The sequence below is a fragment of the Capsella rubella genome, unplaced genomic scaffold (assembly GCF_000375325.1).
Source record: "Capsella rubella cultivar Monte Gargano unplaced genomic scaffold, Caprub1_0 scaffold_2, whole genome shotgun sequence".
Taxonomy (NCBI): domain Eukaryota; kingdom Viridiplantae; phylum Streptophyta; class Magnoliopsida; order Brassicales; family Brassicaceae; genus Capsella; species Capsella rubella.
In genome coordinates, this window is record NW_006238922.1 from 7680007 (window position 1) to 7702345 (window position 22339).

General features: G+C 31.8%; 5 protein-coding genes across 10 annotated transcripts; 1 reads left to right on the forward strand and 4 right to left on the reverse strand.

Annotated features, from left to right (window-relative positions):
- Positions 1–1621: 1621 nt before the first annotated feature.
- On the reverse strand, positions 1622–3209 carry LOC17895112 (putative F-box protein At4g05475). The gene is made up of 2 exons (XM_006301317.2): positions 2875–3209; positions 1622–2407 (listed from the first exon to the last, which is right to left on the reverse strand). Exons 1-2 carry the CDS (start codon positions 3207–3209, stop codon positions 1846–1848), a joined length of 897 nt encoding a protein of 298 aa, XP_006301379.1. The 3' UTR covers positions 1622–1845.
- Positions 3210–4137: 928 nt separating this feature from the next.
- LOC17894132 lies at positions 4138–5020 on the forward strand. The gene is given in 6 exon segments (XM_023788502.1): positions 4138–4212; positions 4304–4352; positions 4355–4443; positions 4539–4721; positions 4814–4919; positions 5004–5020. Coding segments are annotated over 6 exon segments (519 nt in total).
- A 4630-nt stretch (positions 5021–9650) lies between these two features.
- On the reverse strand, positions 9651–11400 carry LOC17894943 (putative F-box/LRR-repeat protein 23). Its single transcript, XM_023788503.1, is given in 4 exon segments — positions 9651–10377; positions 10894–11229; positions 11231–11266; positions 11360–11400. Coding segments are annotated over 4 exon segments (906 nt in total). The 3' UTR covers positions 9651–9884.
- Positions 11401–12784: 1384 nt separating this feature from the next.
- On the reverse strand, positions 12785–14318 carry LOC17894497 (putative F-box protein At4g05475). Its single transcript, XM_006301686.2, is given in 3 exon segments — positions 12785–12886; positions 12888–13299; positions 13987–14318. Coding segments are annotated over 3 exon segments (846 nt in total).
- Positions 14319–17601: 3283 nt separating this feature from the next.
- On the reverse strand, positions 17602–19421 carry LOC17896333 (protein OPI10 homolog). Of its 6 annotated transcripts, none has more exons than XR_002835007.1 (4): positions 19246–19421; positions 18692–19162; positions 18378–18440; positions 17639–17958 (listed from the first exon to the last, which is right to left on the reverse strand). XR_002835007.1 is itself a non-coding variant. In XM_023787573.1 (3 exons), the coding sequence occupies exons 1-2, from the start codon at positions 19346–19348 to the stop codon at positions 18693–18695; spliced, it is 573 nt and encodes a 190-aa protein (XP_023643341.1). In that variant the 5' UTR covers positions 19349–19421; the 3' UTR covers positions 17602–17619; position 18692. The 6 variants fall into 6 exon arrangements, 4 of the variants coding, with proteins under 4 accessions (XP_023643341.1, XP_023643338.1, XP_023643337.1 ...); XR_002835008.1 differs by having other exon boundaries at positions 17639–17973; XM_023787573.1 differs by lacking the exons at positions 17639–17958; positions 18378–18440 and adding an exon at positions 17602–17619.
- Between the last annotated feature and the right edge of the window lie 2918 nt (positions 19422–22339).

The window sequence follows — 22339 nt, forward strand, 5'->3', positions numbered from 1 at the left end:
AAATTTAACTATTTGTTCCAATACAACACATATGTTAAACTCATAAACAAAATAAAAAATTAACTATATTTCATAAAATTGAAAATTAAAATAAAACATTATTAAATGAAATAAACTAAATATAAAGTAAATTATACGAATATGTTAAATTTAAAAAATTTTCCATATGAAAAAAAATATATATATAAAACAAAAATCAGAAAAATATATAATAGTATATAAATGATCATTACGAGATATAAAGTACGACAAATCCAAAAAAGGAATACGTAAAACAAAAAATAATAAATTATGACAATATATAAAGAGATAATGTAAACAATTAAAAATACAACAATCCGCCCGAAACCCACAAATCATGTTCAAATTTCATGTCAACATATAAAAGGGCCCAAAATATTAATATCTAGATCTATATTTGGTAAAAACCCTAATAGCACACGTTTCTCAATGATTCTCAACCGCACTTCCATTTACGCCCACACTTCGACTTATACTATACACACTTAATTTCTCAACGACTAATGAAGCTAAAACTCAATATTTTTTCTATACAAACACAATTTAAGTTTTTAAAAAGTAAAGTATGGTATAGTGAAAAAAATAAGTAGAAAATAAAATACGAACCAATTACTTATAAACAACATAATAAACTCTCGCGCGTAGCGCGGGCAACCGACTAGTATACATATATAGCGAAGTAGATGGGTCTTTACAAAACACCACGATCTGCTTGTGATCATATAAATTAAACCAAGAAAAAAAAATTTATAATACTGTACTTATGATCAATTCTTAAGCATGTAATAATCATATAATTTTAATTATGATCTCTTTATTCTACTATAAAATAAATATGCGACTAACAGTACAAAATATCCAATTCATAAAACAAAATAATGAATAAATGTACATGGTTAGCTAGTGCCGTTTTATAAAATATAAAAAAATCAATAATTACAATAGAGTTTTTCTCTTAACTACCATTTTATTTTTATTCACTGCTTCTATTTTAGAATGTGAGAGCAACATTAATGGTAGTTTCTTAATATTGGCTCTTAGTATTAGTTTAGTATTAAAATGCTAAAACATTCTAAAATTATTTTAATTGTGTCCATATGTTTAATTTAAAACACATTTTTCATTTAATTTAATTTTGTATTTAAGCTAAGAATACCCTAAGATACTACCATTAAGGATGGATGATATACTCGAATTGGGGAACATATCTTATATAACGAATTTAAAAGAAAAGTAGAGTTGTATTGAGATGCCCATATAAAAGAATGAACAGATAAATAGAATGAAAGATATGAAACTAAATGTTTAATTTATTGCACATTACCTAAAACAGATACTGAAATCAACATGCGGTCAACAAATTCATAATATATACAAACATTATTCTGCATTGTTCATAAACATTCAAATCTATGTGAGCAGCAAATTGGAAGTCCAAGGCTTCTTGATTACTTGATTAGAAAAATAATTAGCTAAACCTTAAACTATGTCTTCGTAACACTGATCAACTAGATTTGAAGCATATTTATCTGGGACCTATAAAGTATATATACTAACAGAAATAACTTCATAATTTCAATTAATTGATCATCATTAATGTATCCACTTAAGAAAAAACCATCGCCTAGTAACAATTAGCCGCTAGCTCAGAGTTTACAATTTCAAGAAAATTAGAATTTGAAACAACCAATGATAGTACCAACATAGAGAAAAGAGAAGACATGAAGAACGAGTTCATAAGTTGACAAGACCAACAAAACAACCTTTTCTCCAGAGAGATTCGATACATAGTCCTGATACTCGTCGCCAATACATACCAGCTGCTTAGTCGTCATAGTAAACCTCAGTGTCGTCAAGGAAGTCTACATTGTAGTAGTCATCATCATCTGAGTAAGAATCATACTTGAAAATAGTGAGATCATACGGATAATCAGCGGTTGAGTCGTCTGGTCGTCTGAAGTCTTTCTTCTCCGAACATTGTTTCTCAAGATTTCCAGCAAGGTTAATGTTGAAACACTTGCGCAAATCAAGATGTTCCAATTGAGGACAACCGACAAGAATGGCTTTCAAGCCATTGTCAGTTATTCTGTCCCCAAGAAGCTGGAGGTGGTGTAGTTGGGGCATGGTTTCAGCAATTGCTAGTGCATAATCATCATCATCACATTTGATGATAGAGGGTATGTAGGCTGACAATCCTGAGGAGTTTAGCTTCAATGTCTTTAGCAGAGGACAAGCGTAGCCGATAGATTTTAAATCCAGTCTAATCCCCGAGTGTGACACCTCGAAGGTTTCAAGGAATGGGAGTTTTGCGATTGCGTTCCCAAATTTTTCTTTCGTCACACATGTATAGAACATTCGAAGTCCAAGACTTCTCAGATTCCTTGATCTGCAAATAATTGTGTGTTAAGTCATATCAAAAACTAAGAAGAAGAAGAACAATAACTAGAAATCCTCAAAGTGCTAATTAACCAACTTATAAGCATGTAAAATAAGTAAAGCAATGAATAACGTGCTACTAGAAAAGCCTATGATATAGACCAAAGAGTTCATTAACAACAATACCACAAGTACTAGAGTACGCACATAAAAGAAAACTTTACTAGTTTGTGATTCTACTCAGACAAAATTTTGTAAAAAAGACATGATAAACAAAACATATTTCAGACATTGCTCATACATTAAAAGTTCAACAAAATTTTGCCCTAATCCTTACGAGAAATAAGAAGAAAAGGAACAAACACATTTCAGATATTTCGAAACATATATACACACAGTGAAATCAAGCAAAGCCATATATATTCTCGGGATATCCATAATGAAACAGTTCAAACTTGAGAGCGTAAGAAGAAGAACCTATCAGCGATGTAAGTGATGAGTTCATCGGTCGCAAAAACACCAAGATTGATCTCCAACAAGCCGCCCTGGCTTCGATCAACAGCGTGACGACACAAGATATCGAAATCCAAGTCGCCCGTTCCGCGGTTTCCCAGTTCTCGCATATCGATTCTCCGCCACATGGAAGGGTCTTTAGAGATCCTTCGCCACTGCGTGCACGCCTTCTGAGCGTTCTCAAGTATCTCAACAGCACCAAGTCTTAATAAGATCGAAGACGTTAACTCCAAAGGAAGCTTTGTCCAGTCTGTTATCACCGGCGGAGGCACGAGAGAAGACAACGAAGAGGCAGACATGTTTCTGAGGATAGGAGAAGTGAAGTGTTTGTTGTGTCCGACCTTTACGGCTCCTGTGTCTAAACGAAAATTAGGGTTACGTAGTATAATGTGTTTGCGGTACGATTCATGCCACGTATAATAATACTTGATAAGTGAAGGAAGACTCAAGCAAGGCCACACGCACATGTAATGAATAACACTCACGCGCTTTGTTATGTTTATTTGCTTTAATTTTTCTAATTAGGCAAATATAAATATATAATTCACATGCACAAAGAAACATATCTTCTTAGGTAGGAAATCCAACAAAAAAAGAAACGTGGTTGGGTTTGATTTAGTTAATGCTTTATCAAATTTATCTTATAATTTACAGCCACATTTGATTGAATTACATAATATACCATTTTCATATACTACATAAAATCTAAGTTATAGAATTAGAAGCGGATACGTGAAAGGCGAAAGTGTTCATTGTGAAAATATTATAAAATGATACATGTTAGAAGCGTTGATATATAACATATAGATATATGTCCCTTGTGACTTATACAAATGCCTCGTCTCAGTTTTAAACTCTTCTAACGATGAGTCTTTAACGCAGATTGTTGGTGGTGAGAAACTACGCCCCGTGTTGCCTATTCAAATGCCTCGGCTCAGTTTAAGATTCTTCTATGTTTGTTTCTCATGATTGTTATTTTAAATTTGCAGGGTTAAAGATATTGATCTAGATTTTTCCATCAAATTGGTTGGTTGATCTGGACTTGGTCAATTAGGTGCTCCATGGTAATATGTGTTGTTCTTTTAATATATATTGTTATGTTATTTAGTATATTCAGTTGATTATCTTATCTCCTTCTGCTCATGAGTTATAGATTCATATGTATCATGTATGTCCATTAAACAGGTAAAGCTTGATGAAACTAGAAGATTAAATGTGACTTATGTAATGGATCTTGGAGCAAGAAAAAGATCAGCTCGTTTATACGCCACTTTTGTTTCAGCTCTTGCTATGATACTCAAGGTCTAATTTTGCAGAACTTGACTAGCCTGCACCTATTTTGTATCGATCTTGTTTATTTGATTTACGTTTTCAAGTATGTGATTTTGTGCAGTCTCTGTGGAAGATTAGCGTTTTCTTGAGCCATTTTTTGATGGACTATGTTCTCACAGCCTCATAGATGATGAAATCTCTTCTCCACAAGACATTCTTTGTATGTTCCTACTCAAGAGAATCAGTCTCACTCATCCTCAGGTCTCTGCTCTCATCTTTTAAAACCTTTTGTGTCTTATGTGTGTTGTTAATTACTTCTTTCTTAAGCTTCGGATGTTTTTGTTGTTACTCTTCAGGAAGCAAATGGTGTTTTTGACCTGTTTCTAAACATCTTGGAGCTTATGCCTCGCTGGGATTCAGACTTTGAAGTGTACGAAGTGGCGAAAAAGATTTGCAATAGATGCAAGATGGGTATGGAACTTCCAGCTGAACGTTCTTTTGGTCTGCTCATCAATGCTGGTTCACTCAGAGAAGTCAAGGCAAGTTTCGTTCTGTTGTCCTTAATCTCTTATGCCACTGAGAAACCTATCTTTCTTGAAAGTGAGGCTGGAAACGTTTTTGGTTATCACAGGCATTATTCGAGAAGTTTACATTCGAGAAGATCATTCAGATCATCAGAATAGACTTTAAGATGCCTTGTGATAAGGAGGGATGTGAGAAACGAAACTATGTTCAACGTATGATATATAAACCTATATATAGCCTATCTTTATGGGTCTTGTTTATTTGATTTACGTTTTCAAGAATGTGATTTTTCGCAGTCTCTGTGGAAGATTAGCGTTTTCTTAAAGCCATTTTTTTATATGTTCAAGAAGTACCTCACAGCCTCACAGATGATGAATCTGTTCTTCCACTCATCCTCTGGTCTCTGCTCTCATCTTTTTAAAGCCTTTTGTGTCTGATGTGTGCTGTTAGTTACTTCTTTCTCAAGCTTCATATGTTTTTGTTGTCTATTATTATTCTTCAGGAAGCAAATGGTGTTTTTGACCTGTTTCTAAACATCTTGGAGCTTCTGCCTCGCTGGAAAAAGATTTGCAATAGATGCAAGATATCCAGTTAAGCGTTCTTTCGATCTGATGTTCACTCAGAAAAGTCAAGGCAAGTCACTTTTTTATCCCTCATACATTAAGCAAAACTATAATACACAGTCTCATGAAAAGTTTAGTTATCTCAGTTTGAGTTTGAGAATATCCTTAAGATGAACTATACGTGATGATCAACAAAATGTATTCTTTTTCTCCTATTTTGATTGGACAAAGAACGAGACTGAAGGAGAAATGTTTAGATAGAACTTCTGTTCTGGCGACCGAGATAGATATTAGTCTGATATATACCAAAACAAAGGTAACAGTTCATTCACCACGTACACTCTTGTCTCAATGGGTAAGAGGTCAAGTATGAAAAAGTTTGCTTCATTTAAGTTTACTTTTGAAGATTATGTTACCCGAAACAACTCCACTTTTTAATATTCAGGTTTGCTCTGTGATCGATACAACTGTCTTCCCTGGGCATTTGGTTATGCTCGGTTTTGGTTAGTTCGGATATGGTAATACATTCGGTTACTTTAGCAATTTAGCTTCGGATCGGTTTGGGTATTTGAATAAATAACCGTAATAACCAAAAATCTATCGAGTTCGGATTTTTGGTTTTTTATCCAAAATAAACCGAATATAAACGAATTGAACCGAAAAATACAAAAATATAATAATATATAAAATAGAAAATTAGAAGAAGAAAAAAGATTGCTTAGCATTGTTATGAAAAAAGAAAAAATAATATATAATAATAACTCAATTAGTTAGCATTGTTATGATCATTGAGTGTATAGAGAGTACTTAGACCATCCTCAATGTATCTTAAGAGGTATCTTTGGGTAAGATATTTTCTATAAGATGTTATGATCATTGAGTGTATCTTATATAAGATGATTTCTTAAGGATATCTTATCCTAAGACTTAAGGTTTTCCAGGTTATTGAAGACTGGAATGGTGTTCTCAGCAAATTTCGGAATCTGCATATTCGATCTGAGTTTCTATTTTTTGAAAATGTAAGGTCCTACTGAGTGAATACTTGCTTATGTTGTTCTTTTTAGGATGTGTGTGTTTTCAGTTCCACCTTGAATTGCAGGCTATGCAGAGGGACCAGTTGGTATCAAAAAGTATCTAAAGACTAAGGAAAGCTTTTTCAATGGTATAGGAAATGGATATTGATGTTTCGAGTCGTAAGTCAAAAATATGTATAGAATGTTGTTAACACCCTTGGTTATATTTCTTTCAAAAACAATATACTGTAGGTTGAAAGACATCTCGTAGAATGGATTGAAGTGAGGATATGATATCTTAAGAAAATGATAAGAAACAACGGTTCATTAACAAAACTTTCATAGAAAACTTACTAGAATTTCTCAAGACTATTTTTTTAAGAAACATATTAAGTTGTTTAATTAGTTTAAGATTGAATTATAAAATTTTGTTTTTGGTGACAACTTTATATAAAACATTTCCTGTTTTAATTCAGTTTCACAAAAATTTGAGGAAGTCGATTTAGTATATACTTGTGGCGTAACACACAATCCATAAGAAAAATGGTAATAAAAGAAGGTCCAAGGGTACTTCTATCATCGGCTTTTTTTGGAAAGGTCCAAGGGTACTACTATATTATCTGAATGAATATACAAGAAAAACAAAAATGAAAGTTTCTGTTTGAAGTCAAGTTTCATCCTGTCTTATGTTGTTATCGGTTGAAAAGAAACTTGTTTGTCTATAACCTGTTGCATTGAAGTGATTGTGTCTGTAACATATGCTGTTAGTATAATCCAAAACCTGATGAAAAGAAACTTTTTTGTTCGTCTTCTCTATTTCCTCTTAGTGAATAAGAAAGAATTAAAATTGTTAGATTGAAATCTGTTTCGTTAAAATGAGAATGTGGGTGTTTCTTTTTGTTCTTATCGTTTCAGAAGACACTTGTTTTTAGTGAATTTGTCTTGCATACAAGTTGTTAGTTTCTTACTTGTTTTTTTTGAAATGAGATTGTGAATGAGTGTGATTTGAACTGAGTTTGTGACTATCTTTTATGAGTCTATAGTAGTTGTATAATATATTTAATTATTGTCATATATGGTGTTGGGGCTGTGTGTTGTTATAAAATGGATAAGTCTTGTGTTGGCTGCCACGGAATAGCATAGAGTGTGAACAAGGAGCAACTTTTTTTGTTTATGCATCAGCAACATATTAGGGGATCCTACTAAAATGTTTTATCCTTGTATTGATTGCCGTAATTTATGTCACCAACCGATATAAATAGTTTTAGATCATCTAGTTATTAGGGGAATGGATCAAAAATACAAGAGAAATAGTTGTTGGAGTAAACATGATTAGACAAATAATTAGCTAAACCTTAAACTATGATACTAGATTAGAAGCATATTTAATTAACAATCAAGTATCCACTTAAGAAAATATCACCACCCTATAAAACAAATACTAATTAACAGAAAAAAAAAAAACCATCGCCTAGGAACAATCACGCGCTTAAAGTTTAAATGTTCAAGAAAATAAGGAATTCAAAACAGCCAAGTATAGTACCAGCAGAGAGAAAAGGGGAGACATGAACGAGTTCATAAGTTGACAAGACCAACAAAACCATACTTGAAAACAGTGATATCATATGGCCATATGGGTAGTCAGCGGTGGAGTCGTCCGGGCGTTGTGTGCACACCTTTTGAGCGCTTTCAAGTATCTCAACAGCACCAAGCCGAAGGAGGATCGAAGAAGTCAACTCCAACGGAAGCTTTTCTAATTAGGCAAATACACGATTGTAACACCCAATCCATATGAAAAGTAGTAAATATAAAAAAGGCCCAAGGATAGCTTCTATGTATCATTGGCTTCTGAAACCCTTGAGTTAAAATTGTATATCATTTGAAGGGGTTTACAAGAAAAAACAAAAATGAAATTTCTGTTAATTTGAAGCCATGGTTCGTTCTCTCTTAGTTTTTTTTTTTTGCTCATTGGTGTAATGGTGTATGTTTTTTCTAATTTTCTTTTTTCTTAGTGAACTAAACTCTATTTAGTAAAAATTTGAAGACTTTTGCTGATCAAACGTTGTATGTATATGAAGGATGTGAACCTGTACTTCTAGCTGTAGTTATAAACTCTTATTACTAAGTGCTGATGTGAAAATCTTGGTAATTAATTAAGTATAGGTCATCTTAAGGCTTGAACTTGTTTTAGCCAAGTTTTAAACCATATTTGTTTTCTTGTAAATTCCTTCAAATGATAATTAAACAAATCAAAGGATCTCTTTACAAACGAGCAAGAACTTGGCTAAAACAAGAGGATTTATAGGTTACAAGTTCGTAGAACGGTTAACACAGATAGTCAAGGCTGAGTTTAATGAGTTTATGCGACGAGCTACTCTGCTTGTTCAGTACTTTTCACTTTTCTTTTTTCAAGAATGTCTTTTACTCCTTTTTTCAGGTGTCGTACCGTAAGAGAATGTTTTGGTTCGTCTGTTGGAGCGACCGAAATACTCTTTGTCAATTCCAAGATTGCGGCTCGGCTTGTAGGCTTCTTAAAATCTTAAAACCATTTCTATAAATCTCCCAAAACGTTAATGCTGAAACACTTTTGTAAATCATAGTGGTCAAGGTCCAGATTGTTATCAAGAATGGCGTTTACGTCACTTTCCGTTAGTCTTGTTCTCAAGAAGCTGGAGGTGATGTAGTTCAAACCTGGTTTCACCAAAAGTAGTCGATGATTTTCATTAAATTTTGCGCGAGAATGCCTGTAATCCAAGCAATTCAGCTCTAATCTATCAATATAAGTTTAAAATTTGGGATTCTTATGAAATATACCATTTCCAATACAAATCTTATCAATATGCCGTTTTTACTAAATTTTTATGGATTTGTCATTTTTGAGCACTTAAAAATGTTCGTATTTGCAATTATTTTGCTAATTTTATAACAAATACTAAACCCTAGCTAAGAACGTAAATATTAAACGCATGTTTAGTCATATTTTCATAACCTAAAAAAAATGCAAATCCATAAAAATATTTAGAAAAAAACTGCCAAATCCACAAATGCCATCACAAAAAATGGCAATTCTATAATTGTTTGTTAAAATGTAGCCATATCCATGCATGTCTCGGGATCAACGATCTATTTCTCCCCTAAAACTATTGCATCTTATTAGAACCACACGTAACTTTGATCTCGACTTACATGTCTATATTTCTTAAGTTCTGATACTATTTCTATACGAATCGATAGTTATATTGCTATTTCTACCTGAATACAAAGTTCTCATCTGTTTTTCCATCGATCTGGGTTTATACGGTTTATTATTGGTCCCCCAAGAATAAATACTAACTGAAGAAACCATCGCCTAGTAACACTCATGCGCTTAAAGTTTAAAAGTTCAAGAAAATAAGGAATTCAAAACAACCAAGTATATAGTACCAGCATAAAGAAAAGAGGAGACATGAACGAGTTCATAAGTTGACAAGACCAACAAAACCAACTTGTGTCGAGAAAAATTCGATAAATAGCCCTGATACTTGTCGCCTTATTCGGCATAGTAGACCTCAATGTCGTCAACGAAATCTACATTGTAGTCATCATCATCTGAGTCAGAATCCTACTTGAAAATTGCCGCATCAAATGGGTAATCGGCGGTTGAGTCGTCCGGGCGTTTTAACTCTTTGATCCTTTTTAAACACTGTTTCTCAAGATTTCCAACAAGGTTAATGTTGGAACACCCGCGTAAATCAAAGTGTTCCAGGTGAGGACAACCATCAAGAATGGCCTTCAAGCCATTGTTAGTAATTCTGTCCTTAAGAAGCTGGAGGTGGCGTAGTTGGGGCATGCTTTCAGCGATTGCTAGTGCATCAACATCACATTTTCTGCGAGATGGTATGTAGTCTGACAAATTTGAAAATCCTGAGGAGTTTAGCTTCAATGTCTTTAGCAAAGGACAAGCATGACCAATAGCTTTTAAATCCAGTTTAATCCCTGAGATTGAGACCTCGAATGTTTCAAGGAGTGGAAGTTTTTGGATTGCCTTCATAAATCCTTCTTTCGTCACACATGTATAGAAGATTCGAAGTTGAAGACTTCTCAGATTCCTTGATCTGCAAATAATTGTGTGTCAAGTTAAATAAATAAAAACTAAGAAGAAGAAGAGCAATAACTAGAAATTCTCAAAGTGCTAACCAACTCATAACCATGTAAAATAAGAAAAGCAATGAATAACGTGTTACTAGCAATGCCTTTAATTGGCTCAAAAAATGATAACGATGCTTTAAAGCAAGTCTATGATAATTAAAAGGTCTATGATAAGCTATGACATTCTTATATATAGATGCTATAATCTAATTACTAGTTTTCATTAACAATGACAAAGGATAAGTAATTAATTAACGGAGTGAAACAAAACAAGACTTGAACAATGTGAAGAAAAAGAACTATTACACATTTCAGATACTGTAAATCACAATTTTGTTTGCCCTAATCCTGACGAGAAAATAAAAAAGGACCAAACACATTTCAGATATTTCCAAACATATATACTCGGACATTTTGTGTCTATTCAAGCAAAACCGTTCAAACTAATCATGCACTTGAGAGCCTAAGGGATAGAATATAACCTATCAGCGACATAATTGAGGAGTTCATCGGTGGCGAAAACACCAAGCTTGATCTCCAACAAGCCGCCCTGGCTTCGATCAACAGCGTGATGACACATGAAATCGTAATCCAAGTCGGCCGTTCCACGGTATCCCATGTCTCGCATATCGATTTTTCGCCACATGGAAGGGTCTTTACAGATCCTTCGCCACTGTGTGCAAACCTTCTGAGCGCTTTCAAGTATCTCAACAGCACCAAGCCTAAGGAGGATCGAAGAAGTCAACTCCAACGGAAGCTTTGTCCAGTCTGTCATCACCGGCGGAGGCTCGAGAGTAGACAACGAAGAGGCAGACATGTTTTTGAGGATAGGAGAAGTGATTTGTTGTGTCCGCCCTTTACGGCTCCTGTGTCTAAATGAAAATTAGGGTTACATAGTATTATCATATTATGTGTTTACGGTACGATTCATGCCACGTATAATAATACTTGATAAGTGAAGGAAGACTCACGCAAGGCCACGCGCACATGTAACGAATAAAATCACGCGCTTGATTTTTTCTAATTAGGCAAATACACGATTGTAACACCCAATTCATAAGAAAAGTAGTAAATATAAAAAAGGCCCAAGGATAGCTTCTATGTATCATTGGCTTCTGAAACCCTTGAGTTAAAATTGTATATCATTTGAAGGAGTTTACAAGAAAAACAAAAATGAAATTTCTGATCAAAACTCTATTTAGTAAAAACTTGAAGACTTTTGCTGATCAAACGTTGTATGTATATGAAGGATGTGAATCTGTACTTCTAGCTGTAGTTTTAAACTCTTATTACTAAGTGCTGATGTGAAAATCTTGGTAATTAATTAAGTATAGGTCATCTTAAGGCTTGAACTTGTTTTAGCCAAGTTTTAAACCATTTTTGTTTTTCTTGTAAATTCCTTCAAATGATAATTAAAAAAAATCAAAGGATCTCTTTACAAATGAAAGTTTAAATTGTTTAATTTGTATACAAATTTATAAGGTTAAAGTGGCTTAATGGTAAGAATGCACCAGATCAATATAGAGATCAAGGGTTCAATCTTTCTCTCCGACACTTTTTGCACCTGGTGTTTGGTTTGGCTAGATCCGCCACTGAGAGGTGGCGTAGTTCAAACCTGGTTTCACCAAAAGTAGTCGATGATTTTCATTAAATTTTGCGTGAGAACGCCTCTAATCCAAGCAATTCAGCTTCAATCTATCAATATAAGTTTAAAATTTGGGATTCTTATGAAATATACCATTTCCAGTACAAATCTTATCAATATGCCATTTTTACTAAAATTTTATGGATTTGTCATTTTTGAACACTTGAAAATGTTCGTATTTGCACTTGTTTTGCTAATTTTATAACAAATACTAAGCCCTAAGAACAAATAGACCCAACTAAACCCATACATAATAGATTAAACGCATGTTTAATCATATTGACATAACCTAAAAAATGCAAATCTTAAAATTTAGACAAAATGGCAGATACACAAATGCCATCACAAAAATGGCAATTCTATAATTGATTGTTAAAATTTAGCCATATCCATGAGTGAGACCTATAGCTCCCTTAAGCTTTAGTAGTTTTGCGACTGCATTCACAAATATTTTTGGCACCATTTGAAATCTAAGGCTTCTTAGGTTACTTGATTAGACAAATAATTAGCTAAACCTTAAACTATGACACTAGATTAGAAGCATATTTAATTAACAATCAAGTATCCACTTAAGGAAAATCATCGCCCTACAGAACAAATACTAATCGATCGAAAAAACCATCGTCTAGTAACAATCACGCGCTTAAATTTAAAAGTTCAAGAAAATAAGGAATTCAAAATAACCAAGTATAGTACCAGCATAAAGAAAAGAGGAGACATTAACGAGTTCATAAGTTGACAAGACCAACAAAACCATACTTGAAAACAGTGATATCATATGGGTAGTCAGTGGTGGAGTCATCCAGGCGTCTAAGCGCTTTGATCCCCTCCCAAATATTGTTTCTCAAGATTTCCAGCAAGGTTAATGTTGAAACACTTGCGTAAATCAAGGTGTTCTAGGTGAGGACAACCGTCAAGAATTGCCTTCAAGCCATTGGCTGTTATTCTGTCCCCAATGAGCTGGAGGTGGCGTAGTTGGGGCATAGCTTCAGCGATTCCTAGGGCATAATCATCATCATCAGAATTGATGCTGAATATGTAGGCTAACAATCCTAAGGAGTTTATCTTCAATGTCTTTAGCCGAGGACAAGCGTGGCCTACAGCTTTTAAATCCAGTATAATCCCTGAGTGTGCGAGCTCGAAGGTTTCAAGGAATGGAAGTTTTTCGATTGCCTTCATAAATCCTGCTTTCGTCACACATTTAAAGAACCTTCCAAGTCCAAGACTTGTTAGATTCCTTGATCTGCAAATAATTGTGTGTCATATTAAAACAAAAACTAATAAAAAGAAGAAGAAGATCAATGAATGACGTGTTACTAGCAAAGTAGCAATGCCTTACATGCCTCAAAAACCTAAAAGTCTAGGGATGCTTTAAGCAAGTCTATGATAAGAGTCTATAATTAATAAGCTGATGATATATTGTTCTTATATATGCTAACTAATAACCAAACTACTTAAGTTTCATTAAACATGACAAAGGATTAGTAATTGATTAAGTATGATCATGAGAGTAATTAACGAAAGTGAAACAAAACAAACAATGTGAGAAAAATGGACTATTATAAAGATATTACGGCGCCATAGCAACAATTACTAATCACAAAATAATTACTCTAAATTACTATACAGGTATCTAATTAATACCCATTATACGAAAAGAATAGTACACAAAAGACATGATAACCAAAACACATTTCAGATATTGTAAGTAAAAAAATTTTAGATATTGTAAGTAAAAAATTTTTTTGCCCTAATCCTCATGAGAAAATAAAAAGGAACAAACACATTTCAGATATTTCGAAACATATATACTCGGACATTTTGTGTCTAACTATTCAGAGACAGTGAAATAAAGCAAAAGTTTCTAGATGTCCATGAAACCATGTGCTTGAGAGCATATAAGGGATAGAGAGAACTCAGAAAAGAGAACCTCTCAGCGACGTAGGTGATGAGTTCATCGGTCGCGAAAGCACCAAAGTTGATCTCCAACAAGCCGCCCTGGCTACGATCAACAGCGTGACGACACAAGATACCGAAATCCAAGTCGCCTTTTTTGCGATTTCCCAGGTCTCGCATATCGATTTTTCGCCATATAGAAGGGTCTTTAGAGATGCTACGCCACTGTGTGCACACCTTCTGAGCGTTTTCAAGTATCTCAACAGCACCGAGTCGTAGTAAGATCAAAGACGTCAACTCCAAAGGAAGCTCCGTCCAGTCTATCATCATCGGCGGAGGCACGACAGTAGAAGATGAGGCAGACATGTTTTTGAGGAAAGGAGAAAGTGAAGTGAAGTGTTTGTTGTGTCCGACCTTTACGGCTTCTGTGTCCTGTCTCTAAATGAAAACTAGGGTTACGTAGTAATATGTGTTTGTGGTACAATTCATGCCACGTATAATAATACTTGATAAGTGAAGGAAGACTCAAGCAAGGCCACACGAACATGTAATGAATAACACTGACGCGCTTGTATTGTCTTGAAAAAGAAACATATCTTCTACTTCATTCCATTTTAGGTAGGAAATCCAAAAAAGAAATTGTCGAATAGACTATTTTAGTAAAAATATAATCGGGTTTGATTTTGTTAATTCTTTGTCATCAGTTGTAATGTTGTACTAGGTTCGGACCCGCGCTACAGCGCGGAGGAAATAATTACATATATATAACCTTTAACAAATAAAATATGTTACATTTTAATTTTATTACAGTGCAGTCATATACTTGTATAATACGTTTAAATAAAATAATAAAAGAAAAAAGTGAGTAAATAATCATATATTGAGTTTTGATGCAATTAAAAACACGATGAAAATTTAACAGCACAAAATAATATTTGTTGATAAATTAATTATTTTGACCATTTTGTAGTATAAGTAGGAATATACGTAAAAATTACATATTTACAATATATTTTTTGAAGGACCAACCGTAACAGAATTCATCTCGTAAAAAACATTATTCATAACTCGCGTGAACTATCTAAAATTTACATAGTTTGATATATAATATATTTTATGAATAAAAATTATGTCTTCAAAAAATATTTTCGATATTTTAAATTTTAAATTTTTTTATATATTTGAACCTTTTAATTATAATATTTTGAAACTTTTTTGAAATTTTAAATATGCTCACGGAACAATGGTTTTAATATTGGTCAAACTTATAATGATTTTAAACCATTGTCCAAAATATTTAACCGAGTGTAGTTGAGTATTATATGTCCGTTTTGAAAAATTCAAATTGCAACATATGAAAAAAAGTAAATTTTTTATTAAATATTTACATTATATAGTATAATATCATAAATTAAAAATAAGATCAAATAAAAGTGAAAGAAGAATAATAAATTTTTAGTAGATTATATTAAATTACTTAGAGAAATATTAGGAAATCCTATAATTAGTTATGGAAATAATACAATCCTAAAATTAGATATGGTAAGTATTCGATGTATGTATTCAAATCCAATTTAATATCCAATTTTGAAGTATCCAATTGTTAAAATCGGGTTAATCTTTTAATTTTGACCCGACCCATATTCCATTTTGTACTTCTCTTTTACTAATATAGGGATGTTTACATTTTACATTTGAATTTGATAGGACTAAATAATGGATAAATGTAATGTATGATATATCTAAGTGTCCTACAGAAAGATTTAAAAATCTATCTTAACATTTTTGAAGTACATTTTGTACTAAAATCTATTTTGGGTTATAACCTTTTATTTTGTAATATTTACATAATCAAACCCTTGCCATTTGAATAAATAACAAAACTTAAAGTAAATTTTGTAATTAAATCACAAGTAAATATCAAAATTGGAAACAAATATTTATTACATCAAAACATTTTCCTAAAATATCTCTCTAATAACTTGAATCTCTCTCCAATATATTTATATAATCTTATTTATTTTTCAATTTATATTATTACATAAAAGTATTCATAATAAAAATACAAATTTTTTTCACACATTTTGCAATTTAAATTTTTGAAAACGGATGTATATAACTGAATTGATAAAGGGAAAATGTTTATATAAAAGTTCAAAACCATTATAAATATGACTAATATGTTTCCAACTACAAATGAGCATGAAATTTGGTTTCTTAGGCATCCAAATTAAATAAATTATTCTATTTAATCCGGTTATATATTTAAGAAAAATAAATTTTTAGAAGTTTCAAAATATTATAAATTTTAATTTCTTAGAAAGGTTTAAAATATTATAGAAACTCTTACTAATGCTCTAATGTTATAACACTTAATTTAAAGTATAATTAATATTTTAACTCTAAATTTTTTAAAATATAATAATATTGTACATTAATATTTTAACTCTATTTTTCTTGCGGGTTGTCTATAATAAAATATTTTTACGGGTTAAGTTAAAATATAATTTGTTTTACAACAAAATTATCCCGCGGTATACCGCGAGTTGACTACATATATCTATGAATCTACTTATAATAAAAATTCATACAATTATGTAAAATTAAATGAAATAAACACATATGTATAAAACTAGACTATAAAAACCAACTACAAAAATCTGACCAACCAAACAAATATATTAAATTATGGACCCGTGGTGTACCACGGGGTAGATCCTAGTATATATCATTTTCGTATACATACTACATAAAATCTATTTAGTATGACTGTTATTTTCCCTCTAAACAAAGACAATGCTTCTCTAGTTGAAATGAACAACGAACACGTGGATTTACAACTTCATTTGAGTAATCGGGATGGTTGTTCCTTGATTGAGTTAAAATACTCTTCCACATGTTTGTGAAGCAAATGAAGACATTATGGTTAATATGACTGAACACAGTGAAGATTGTGGACACAACTGTGAAGAACAAGATCAGAACAGGAAGCAAACGCAGGTAAGCATTACGCATGAACTGGTCATTATGGTTTGCTAATGTTATTCAGGATCAGTAGGTAACTCTTTATAAGCATATCACTAGATTTATTTCTTTGTTTTGCAGATTATGTGAAGGATCTCGAGAACCCTCTGCCTCGCTCTGCTTCCGACCACAGGAGGAACACAAGATGTGACTATTTTCGCATTCCGTAGATTAGTGGTTAGGTGCATTACCTAGCTTGTTAAATTCGTTGTGTCATTCAGTTTGATATTAACGCTACTACTTAGATAATAAAACATAATCATCTTTGATTTGGAAGGAGACTCAATGTAACATGACCTTCTCAAGGAAGTAGAGACAGCTCTAAGTGTAGACTAAAGCAAGAACCATAGCTTATAGCCGTATACAGTGAACGGCTAGAATCAAATCCAAATCTGAACTTTTTTGTGTTGTCAATGTTACAGACGGCCAATACATAGAAGCACAAGCGCAGAAACGCACAGCTAGATCCCTAAAGCGCTATAGATGCCCAATATGGCCGCAACTTCCAATATACTTAACTATTGTCAAGCTTGCATAGTCTCAGTCCTCAAACATAAAACCGAACAAGATCAAATAAAAGGACTATGAAGATCAAGATCCAATCTTATAACACAAGTCGGGTTAAGCTTCACCTTTCTTCTACCTTAAGGCAACAAAATATAAATTGCTAAGAGCAGAGTTTGATTGAGTTTAATTACATGAACTCAGCTGATCAGTAACAGGCTAACAGCATCAAGTTAATGGATTTGTGATTCATATATCAGCAAGAAGCACGTTGAGAGAAAATTTAAACATCCCTCACGAATTCTCATTGCAAACTAAGTAAAAACGATACTTTTCTTCGGTTCATCAATCAACACCCCAAAACCTAATGGGTAAAACCACAGCTGTAGTGAACTGAAGCTTCTCAGGAACATAAGCTGTTTAAATCACCTTTCATCTATCTCAAAGCAATACGATAAAGCTTAAGACGATGCCAGATCTGAAACAGCCGCAACTGTGAATTCATATGTAACCAAAGGAGAACACTGAAACTGTTAAAAGCATTCTCTGACTAGACCTCAAACAGCATTCACTTACTGACACTATTATTCATATTTCGGTACTTGTCACCAAGTTCTCACTAAACTTCCTTAATTAAACCAAAAGGCTAAATCATCCTCTGTAAAGATGCAATGAATTACCATTTAACAAAAACTAACGAAGGAGAGTGGAGAAAAATATTCATATCCATCACATATTATCTAACTGGCAAATTAAAGTAAACACCAATCTCTTCATCAATTCATCAAAAGAACACATTATCAAAAGGGTAAAACCACACACTATAGTGAAGAGAAAACTTCTCAAAAACTAGGAATCAAGATTCACTCCTCAAACACAAGATCGTTTAATTCTCACCTTTCATCTACCCCAAAGCTCTAGATGTTAAAGTTCAACACTTGCTTAGGAGCAGAATATGATCTGAAACATCAATCCACATACTGAAACAACAATTCAAATGTCTGCAAACTAAGTAACACTACAATCCCTTGTTCAATTCATCATACAGAACACAATCTCAAATGGAACAAAACCACCATTCGCGTGAAGCAAGATCAACAGAGATATAAACTACAATCTCTGGTTCAATTCATCATACATAGTAAGTAGTACACTGAAGCTAACTTCCCAACCAAAAAACAAAGATCACAAGGTACAAAAAAAAAACTAACCTTACAAAGCAAAGCTTTTGAGGAAACCAGGATCACGTTTAGCTTTCTCCTGAAACTTCTTAAACCACCGATCCAAAATATCCATAGGAACAACCAATTTACTCCCATCAACACCACAAAAAGACTGCATAAAGTTAAACAAATTCTCCCCAACTTTCATAGCCAATTTCTCAATCTTCCTCTCAGCCACAACATCCATCGAACTCAAAGCCGCCGCATCCTCAACCGAAACACCAATCTTGGCCGATAAAGAACTCGAATCACCCGCCGTGAGTTGCATCTGCGCCGCACTACCAGGTTCAGGCCATTGAAGTGACAACACAGCAGAAGGTCTAGCTAAAGTTACAGCACCACAGAACACAAAAGCAGAGCCTGGTGATTGAACATACACAGCTAATGCTTTATCTGGTGGGAGATTGAAGTTGTTTAACAAGAAGATACACATCTCTGAGATTTGATCATATGCTTCACCTGTAGATAAATAAGATTCGATTTTTCGATTAGGGTTTTTGATTTGGGGATTTAGGGTTTTGAAAAATTGGGTCTTTACTTACCGACGAAGTGGTTCATGTCGAGAACCCAGTGAAAAGTATCGATTTGGGTGAAGGTTGAGATATCAATTGGGAAACTTCGATTGGGGAAGACGACGCCGAACATTTTTGAATTTTGGGTTTTTTGTAATCTGAAGGATTTTGATTTTTGAAGATTTGAGAGGTTTTTGAAGTTTTGGTGTTTGGTGAACTTAGGAAGAAGAAAGATAGAGAGTGAGAAGATGATTCTAGAAGATTTGAGAGAGAGAGCTACTAAAAATAAATGATTTTTTTTGTTATTTTTTTACTTTTAAAAACAAAATATTAATGATTTCTTTCCATTACCAAAATAAAAGAAAAATCTATAATGAATGAATTATTATACTAAGATTTACTCAATGGAAAAATATTTTACCAATAAAATCAATTTAATTAGGTTTAAAATGATTTATCCGCATTTGTAGAACCAATTTATTAATATTTTACCAATAAAATCAATTTAATTAGGTTTAAAATGATTTATCCGCATTTGTAGAACCAATTTATTAATATTTTAAATTTATATTAATGTCGACACAAATTTTTTCATAACTCATTACTGTCATATAAATCAGTTATGTGATATTTTAAACTTAAGGTCATTTAAAAACTAAGAAAATTTAGGAGAATGTCATGATAAATAGTTCAATAGTATTTCTTTCTTAAACTGTCATATTTGATTTTGTTTTTCAATTTGCATGTCATATGTTGTATGCAAAATGACATATCTAATCTTCACACCTTTTATTATATATGTAAATTATTATATTTATATACATAGTCAAGTTTTACATCATTTTTCCATGGACAAGTTAGTTTTATAACTATGTATAGACAAGTTTGAATATATGCTAAGTATGCATCTAACATAAAATATTTGAATAAACAGTTCTTGAAAAGTTAGTTTTGGTTACCGAACAAGTTTGAATTCCACTTTCGACGTACGTCTAGTGTATTTGTCATAGTAAGTTGTCCAAAATATTATTCGTGGACAAGTTGTACACAATTTTTCTGATTTTAATTCAAATTTTAAATTTTTGAAAATAAATTATTAATGATTTTTATTTCACTATTGGTTTGGCATTAAATATTTTAAAAATATATTTGATAATCAAATATCAAAATATTTTTAATTATACAAAACCATAACCCATTCAGTATAACAAATTATTATTTATAGCTTTTAATATAATAAGTAAATATAAAAAAAACTTGAATTTTTCTTAATTAATGTTGGAGTCAAAGTTGGTATATATGAAGTCAGTCGGTCTATCCGTCAAGCGTCAATGCACCAAAATTATATGTTTATAATGGTTTATATAGGTGTAGACATAGTTCCTTAAGTTAGGGTGCATTAAAAATTACTAAAATATTCAACTAATTTTTTTTCAAAAAGATGTATTTTTTTACCAAATTACAAAATCGCGTTTTTCGATAAAACCAAAAAGTTATGTTTCCCAACAAAAAATGTATTTCCTTCCAAATTACAATAATACGTTTTATCACAATATATATATATATATATATATATTTTCCACAAACCCGAATATTTTCCCCAAAACAGTAATTAAATTTAATATAAGAATAAAATAATCAATAATGAGTAATTCTAATTAAACAATTAAAAATATTTATCGGCTATATTTTATATCATAAAGTACAAATTACATGACCAATCAAATTTTGCCTCATAGTTTTTTTTGTAAAGAGCAAAAAGCATCTCTTTTTTATTTTACAAACTTAAAAAATCTAATTGCATATTTTTTTTAAGTAACTTACGTCAAACATAAAAGTTACTGCTGACATGCCACAATTTAACACATAATATTTTAAATAAAATTAACAACATATGTCTTTATTCTAGCTATGTCGAAAATGCATATACAGAGTAAATATAGGTTAACTCCCACACGATCATTAAAAAAAAAAATTCTTTAATTTGCATGATGTATAAATACCTGAAATTTTACTTACATCTTACTGTTCTTCTTGTGTTCGAGTTTTAGTCGAGAAACTCCTCTTGAGGTAATACTCTTTAATTAACATATGTCTAGATATAAATTTTAGTTATATACGATTTTCTGTTGATATTGTATTATTTGTTTGTTACTTTGTATTAGTTATTGTATTATTTTCTGTTTATATTTATGTTTTGTGATATTTGTTAGGATACAATTTGTGATCTTGAGATGTCAAAAATATATATATATATATATATATATATATATTTGTGATCTTGCCTCCGATGGGTGGCCGAAAAAGATTTTGGGAGTTACTTTGAATCCCTATTTTTATTACTACTAGGTAATGTCCCGCGCATATGCGCGGGTTGTTGTATATTTATTTAATTATTTTAATTTATTTATTACTTATAAAAAATAGATTAAATAAATTTTAGTGCTTATGACATTTTTACATGTTATTTACTTAAATCATACAATAGAAGCATATATCCATATCTTTTGAACTCATTCGTTTATTAATTGTTCAATTAATCAATTTTGATAGTAATTTTCTTTACTACTTTTATGTATTTTTTGATAAAACAATAATATTGTTAATGATAAAAATAGGAATGATATTGGGAGAATTTAAAAAATACCCCTTTAAAAATATCACTTTTTAAATTTACCCCCTTTCCAAACTTTATCAAAACAACCACTAAAAGTGTTGAAATTTATCCAAATATGTGTGTAAACTTATAAATATACACCAAAATTACCTTTATTTGTGTATAAAATTTTATTTATTTCGATGTCTTACAGATTGGTTTGAATATAACAAAAAATATTTTGTTAAAATAATTACATACTTTGAAAATAAAATAAATATACATGAATATGTGAGAAAGAAAAAACATATAAAGTAAAACAATGAAAATGGTTTATTTAGCTTGATTTTCTTATGGTGCGATGGTCAGAAATCAATATTTTTGAATCCCATCGATAAAGTAATTTCCTTATAGCCATAAAATATTATTATACATATGTATTATACATTTAATAGTATAAAAAACAATAAAAATGAAGAAGTAAGAATATAATTGAAAACAAAAGTTTTAACCAAATATATAATCAAG